A 7,155-nucleotide genomic window follows, 5' to 3' on the forward strand; every position below is an offset into this window, starting at 1 on the left:
ACCGCGGAGCCAGCAATAATATGGCGACGCCGGCGTTCCCGTTCCCCATGCCCGGCGTCAACGGTGCCGCACCACTCTGGAGCACTGCAGCCATGCTGGGCGCGGCGAGCAGAGCAGCGGCGCTAACGTTGTCGTCACTGCCAGCAACGGCCAGCGCCAATGGCCCCGCCGCGGCGCCCTTTGTGGTCGCGCCTGCGCCCGGACTGCAGCCGACGCCGGCGGGCGCAGCCGCAAGCAACGCCGCCGCCGCGTTAGCACTGGCAGCGGGGGCCAGCAGCGCCACTTGCGTCAGTCCGCCCCTGGTGTTGGCGTACGCAGGAGCAGGAGCAGGAGGCCAGCTCGTGCCCTTGCCGCTCCAATTCGTCGGCTACCACTCGACGTGCCACACCAGCGCCGTTGGCCTGCCGCCGCCGGCCGTGGGGATCCCGCTGGCTGCAGCCCTGGGAAAGATCGAGAACGGCGCCCTGGGGCGGATGATCTCGTCGCTGATGCCGGTGTGCAACCCGCCGCTGCGGCAGGGGCAGCACCACCAGAGCAAGACCGGCCCCCCGCCGCCGTGGTGGCCGACGGGGTCGGAGGACTGGTGGGCAACCGAGCTGCTCGAACACCTGGACTCGGTGGCGGCGCTGTCGAGCGCGCCGGTGCCCGTGCCGTTCGCGCCGAGCTACGGCCTCAAGAAGCCGCAGAAGGTGGCGGTGCTGGTCGCCATCGTGAAGCACCTCGCGCCGGACTTCGCCCGCATCGCCTCCGCGGTACGGCACTCCGGTAAGCTGTCCATCTCTGAGACCGACCTGTGGCACAGCGCCCTCAACAACGAGCGCGCCAAGTACACGAGGCCGGTGTTCATCCTGCTGCCGCAGCAGCAGCAGCAGCAAGGTGGCGTTGGCGGCGGCGGCGGCGGCGTCAGCACCGACCCGGGCGCTGCTGGGAGCGTCTTCGCCGTGCACAGCGGCAACGCGGGCGCCTCCGATGGCTGCGAGCTGCAGGTTGCCAACCTCCCTGCAGGAGGTTCTGTGTCCGCGCCAGCTGACGGCAGTCGCGGCGAGGTGGTCGCGGCAGCCGAGCTGGTGGTGGAGAAAGAGCTGCGCAGCGACAGCGACGGCGACGGCGACGGCGTCGGCGTCGGCGTCGGCGTCGGCGTCGGCGTCGTGTCTGCTACTGATGCTCCGGCTGGTGATGATGGCCTTGATCAACCTGTCAACAACTTCCCTGCAGGCGACGGCAGCACGGACAAGCAGGGTGCCGCGGTCGCCGCTGCACCGACTACTGGCCATGTCCGTCAGGAGGTAGAAGGAGGGCCGGTGCCGGAGATGACTATGCAGCCGCCGGAACAAGACGGTGGCGTTCCAGGCGATGAGGTGGCCGCAGCAGCAGCCGAGGACGAAGACGAAGACGAACAAGTCCATCCGGTGGTTGCCCCCAACCCCAATGCAGTGGCGGCAATCGAGGAAGCACCGGAAGATCGTCACTGGTGGTGGTGCGACAACGACGAACTACTAAACCGCATGTTTGGCGAATCGGAATCCTTCGGTGATGATGTTTGGTACTAGAAGTATTATGCGATGCTTCTGCTGAGGTCTGAACAATTTATTTAGGTTTACTTCATTTGGTTTATTAAGGTTCAATTTGAAATTGTAAGCTTGGTTGACAGTTTGGTCGAGAACATGGGATGCATTGTATCGTTTTAATCTGAATGAACTACTCCTTTTGGCATTAGGAATGCAATGTTGTTGGGGTCCCGGCCCTTTTGGCTTTTGTGTTACAAGATGATCTGCTTTTTTTTTTTTTTTGAAACGAGATGATCTGCTAGTTGTGCAACAGCTGGGTAAAGGCTATGAGTTCTCCTTTCGAGAATGTGTTTCAGTCATATGCACAACTGAATGATATATACTCATCAGCGTTCTAACACATGGCTAAGGGACATACAAATGGATCTGGTAAAATGTGTTTCTGAATGTTGAGGATGACGAGAAAACTTGTGTGTTTCCTTTCAATAAAAGGGACATATATAGGAGCTTATGTTCTTGGTCAGAAAAACTCACAGCAATTGAGCTCTCCTCCTTTACGCAGCGGTGTGCTGGGCAATGATTAAGGATTACTTATAATGCTGTGACTCCTGATAATGTTCAGTTAGTAGAGTCAGTGCACAATATACACAAATTTCTTCCCTCCTGCAAGGCTGCAATTGCTGGGAGGTTTGCATAGGCCTTATTTGGATGTAGTTGGATTCACTTCAATCCAACTAAATTCCACCCCAACACATGTGAATTGAGGTGAACCTGATAACATAAACAAGGCCTAATCTGGAGAACAGTTCGAGCAGGGTTCAGGTTCGGTGAAGAAGTATCTGGCAACTTCATCGGCGTCTAGTAGAAATGAAACTTCAGTTTTAGTGCCGAGACATTACTACGAGTACACTAGTGATCAGGAAGGAGTATAGGCAAACTGGAAGACCAACCATACTGAAGTGAAAGCAGCTGGAAAACCTGACACCTATTGCCATCTGAGAAACAGCCCTGGGGAAAAAAGAGAGAGAGAGAGACTGGGAGAAAATATCCATATGGAATGTACTAGCATCTATCTATCTATACACATGGAATACATTCCATTATATTGAGTATTAACACGATGATTGCCAACACTGGTGGCCATCAGCAGCTCGTTTTTTTTTTTTTTTTTGCTGATTCCTGCACCTTACATTGCTGGGACAAAATCCAACATAAGTCACAAGAATCACATTACTCACTTATACTGTCATACATGAACAAAACAATGATGCCCCTCGATTCTAATTCATGTCAGTCAATCCTGGTATGTAGAGAGCGCTAAAGCTCAGAATTCGAAAAGATGTGGCTGTGGATAAAGACAAGATTTGTCTCAAGCAGACAACCCAGCTTACAAGTGTAGGCTAACACAAAAGGAAGTCTTAACCATTGGAGCAATCGCATCACCTTATGAAGTTCATGCAATGTGCCCAACGAATATTATGATGTAGGAGGTCTGATACATATGTTCTACATACTTTTTGCCGAGTGTCCCTATAATATCCAGTTTCCTTATAGGCATGCTATTCAACACCAACACCATCCTGCCAAATTAAAATTAGAGACACTGATCACAATCAGACACACCAAATATCAGCACAGAAATCAACCACCCAAGAAATTCTGGATGTCTAAGCATGGAAACAGGTTACGCACAAAATTAGCACATGAGATGAGCAAATAATAACGACGATACAAGCATTCTACAGTAGACTGAATTCATCAAGTTCCAGTTCCATGCTCAAAAAGTCAGTTATCATGTGCATCTTGCAGGCACATAAAAAGGTAGAAAATCACCCCAGGACAAAGTTCATCCAAAACCACAATGACACCAGCTAGATAACCTTAAGACCTACTCCCTCCGTCCCAAAATAAGTGTCGTTTTCGCTTCCCGAGAAATAACTTTAACTAAATATATAGTAAAAAATATTAATATTTATAATACATAATTAATATCGTTGGAAAGATCTTTAAGTCTAGTTTTTTAACAAATTTATTTAGAGATATAAATATTGTACGTATTTTCTACAAATCGAGTCAAACTTGTGGCACAAAAACCTAAAACGACACTCTTTTTGGGACGGAGGGAGTAGAGCCCTAGATCACACCTTAGTTGACAGGAAACTTTGTCAGGATAAACACGTGAAAACCATTTCAATGGTCACACATTAAGTTAGCCTCATGTGACGTAGCTCAGCCAAGACACTCTGAAACTGCAGTTCAGCAACACCACATGCTTCCCCAATGCTGCGGTCAGCTGCTTTCAGCCTTAAGAGCTCTTCGTCTTCACGTTCTTTCTCCTCCATAATCTTCTGCGCTTCCCTGCGAGCACGCCCAAGCTCCTCCTCAAGCTCAGCTATAGTTCGTTCCTTTTTCTCAAGTCGCTCATCAATTTGGGACAAGGAAGTTGTCTTCTCCAGCAACTGTGCCTTCAGCTGTTCTTTTTCTGCAATGTAATTGCTATGATCAGACTTGATTTGGAGCAACTTAATCAATCTACACCGCATAAACTGAACACTGAATCCATTTTCGTCCAGATGGCCAAGCGTGGCAATCTTCTCTTGAAGGGAGGCAGCGCTATCTGCTATGCTTGATTTTCTTATATCTTCCACTGAGCTGGCAAACGTAAACATCAGGCCTAAAGCTATCCCTTCACGCAATGCGGGCAATAATTGACTAAGTGGATGGAAATGTGGTTGCTGTGGTACCTCCTTAAACACATCCATCGCATCCACTTGACACCATGCAGGTGATCTCTTGACAAACGGAACCTGGTGACCAGAGATTTGAGAGAAAGCCAAGTCTGAAGGCATTGAGTTGCCAGAGGGGGGAAAGCTACTCAATAAGATGTCAGAGGTAAACACTGAGCTCCCATCATTCTGCAAACTTTGTAGGATTGATCCCTCGTCCACTTGGTTCCCATCCTGTGGAACTAGCCGATCATGAGACTGGAGAGGTTTATCGGTAAGATAGTTGCTTTTTGTCACTTGGGTATCAGCAGTGTCTGTGCACACATCTGGATTTCTGTCCCCTTCACAGATCCTGTTGATTGTAGCAGCAAGCTCTTTGTCCAACAGACCAGTACCTTCGCTTCTAGCCACTGCAGATTGTACAACAACTGTCAAATCTAATAAACAATCGCAAATAAATCAATGTAAGAGGAACTACTTACATTGGTTAAAGTTGACACCTTCAGCATCTGAACCGCTACTTGTCCCTCCCGTGACCTTCACATATATAAGCAAACAGGACATCCGCGTAAAACATAAATAAAGGAAGGAGAGGCTAAACAGTCAAAAAAAGAAAAAAACAATCAAAAGAGACTACCTGTAGAGTCTGAGCTGAAGTTGTCTGACATTCTCGAAAGGCACTCAAAGCAAATAGAAATTGCTTGCTAGAGAAATTCCTGTTTCCCTTCAACTGAATTTGCACCTGCAAAAATATTGACAAGAGCAACCACTATAAATAGCCTGCATGGAATGCTACTTTAATATAGTAGACAATGATGGGAACTAACATTCTCAGGGGCGTCATTTTTTCCCTGATGTGATTTAGAGTGTGTTCCCCCTCTGTTCTTGGTAATGCCTTTCTTCACACTGAGTGTCTTGACAAATAATGGTCTTTCCTGTATCTGCTGGTTTATGAGAGATGAAGCAATGTTCTGTTTCCTTACTTCTGGAGCCGACAGCATATCACGGGTCTCATCAGCATTTCTTCCACAGACAAGTGTCTTATGCTGATCATCAGAAAGCACCATCTCAACATCTTGACTAAATTCTGTTTCGCCAATAGCATTTGGCATCAATTCATCTGGAGGTGCTGAATGTCCTGAGGAACTACAAAGAAGCCCATTCTTTGACACTGAACAGGTATTCAATGTCCTGTGTGGAAACACAGAAAGACCATTCTTTTCAGATAGCAGAGAACATGAATTCAGACAATGATTGCTTGCCAGAGACTTGCACGATGCAGATAGAGAAGCGTCAGTCCCAGAGACTGAAGCACGTTGTAAGCCTTCATCATCACTAGATCCGGCATCAGCTCGTGAGATTGTACGTTTCCGGGATGCATACTGCTGCCTCAAGTTATGCTGTCCCTGCAAAGTTAAAGAAATGCCAAGAATGGGTCATACAAATTCAGTTCAGAACAGGATGAAAAGTTGAAACTTTCAGAGGAACCAATGCATTGTACCATAGCCATCCAAGTTCCTATGCATACCAGTAGAATTGCCTTAGCAGTAACTCTTACAGTACTACAAAACTACTAAATGACTACAGCAATAAACAATGTGAATTACAAAGCTAGGCACATCTGCTAAATGGATCTCATCTTATTACCTTATCAACAGTTGGTATCGTCCAATGCTTGGCGTTCCATATGCACAGCGGCCTCAGCTGATCCGCTGCCTTAGTCAGCAGCTGCTCCACCACCTCGCCATTGACACTGACCTCATACTCACAACCCTCCCTGACAACCCTGCGCACCACTCCCGGCGACCATGCCCCATCACAGTGCACCTCCACGGCAGTGCCAGGCCCAAGCTGGACTTTGCTCTCCCTCAGACGATGATACTCAGCCGGCCTGATGTACAGAAAATGCAGGTACTCTGTTGCCTTCCCTCCGCCCTCCTGCTCATCCAGGCAGTACTCCACGATGTAGCTGAGCCTGTCGACAGCCTTGGCAACCGTCGCAGGGAACCAGGACTCGCCGTAGGCCTCCCGCTCCCTCAGCACCTCGACCTTCTCCCCGGCCTTGTAAACCCTGGCACCGCGCTTCGGCTGGACTTCGACGACGGACAGCGACGGGACCCACTCGCCGCCGACGTAGTCGCGGCGGCGGCGGACGAGGTGAGGGGCGAACGGCATGACCTCGCGGGTGATGGGGAACGCGACGGTGACGGTGGAGCCGGGGTCCGCGAGGTCTGGGACGGGGGCGACGACGATGCCGGACCACCAGCCGGCGCCATCGAAGGCCTCGACGATGTCGTGGAGGCGGAATTCGGGCGCCGGCGTCGGCGCCGGCAGGGACGACGACGATCCCGGAGCCGAGGGAGGCGGCCGCGGGCGGACGTGGGAGGCAGCGACGGGCTCAGGGCCGCCGTCTTGGGAGACGAGGTGAGAGTAGGCGACGGTGTACAGCGCCGGGTAGCGGGGGCCGCAGGCGGGCTCGAAATCGACGACGGTGGCCTCGAACCAGGAGCCGTAGAAGCCCTCCTCGTCGACGCGGGCCTCGATCTCGGTGCCGGGAGGCAGCGGGGGCAGCTTCTGGGCAGGGGGCCGCGAGGAGGGCGTCGGCGGGCCTCTCTGGCGGCTCCGGCGCCGGCCAGAGACCGCTGGCGAGCGGCCGACGGCCATGGGGATTGGGGTTTTCTGCCGCGGGCGGGGGTTCTGGAAGGGTGGGGGGTTGGGGTTTTCAGTCCCACGATAATCATACGTTAACCATGGAGCCTGAGAGAGGATCGTCCCCCATGCACGTCTCCTTTGTCCCCAAACCAAACATAAAAAAAAAGACTTTTAAAGTTTATATATTGAAATATTATATTTTACTAGCAAAACATGCCCGTGTGTTGCAACGGGAGAAAAAACTATCACATATTTTCATAAGGCTGTGC

At 51.0% G+C, this 7,155-nt stretch overlaps 1 protein-coding gene across 1 annotated transcript; it reads right to left on the reverse strand.

The window, feature by feature from the left end:
- On the reverse strand, positions 2,721-6,936 carry LOC8069110. The gene is made up of 6 exons (XM_002461643.2): positions 5,882-6,936; positions 5,062-5,640; positions 4,872-4,976; positions 4,717-4,771; positions 3,653-4,644; positions 2,721-3,088 (listed from the first exon to the last, which is right to left on the reverse strand). Exons 1-5 carry the CDS (start codon positions 6,896-6,898, stop codon positions 3,713-3,715), a joined length of 2,688 nt encoding a protein of 895 aa, XP_002461688.2. The 5' UTR covers positions 6,899-6,936; the 3' UTR covers positions 2,721-3,088; positions 3,653-3,712.

The sequence above is a fragment of the Sorghum bicolor genome, chromosome 2 (assembly GCF_000003195.3).
Source record: "Sorghum bicolor cultivar BTx623 chromosome 2, Sorghum_bicolor_NCBIv3, whole genome shotgun sequence".
In the NCBI taxonomy this organism is placed as follows: Eukaryota; Viridiplantae; Streptophyta; class Magnoliopsida; order Poales; family Poaceae; genus Sorghum; species Sorghum bicolor.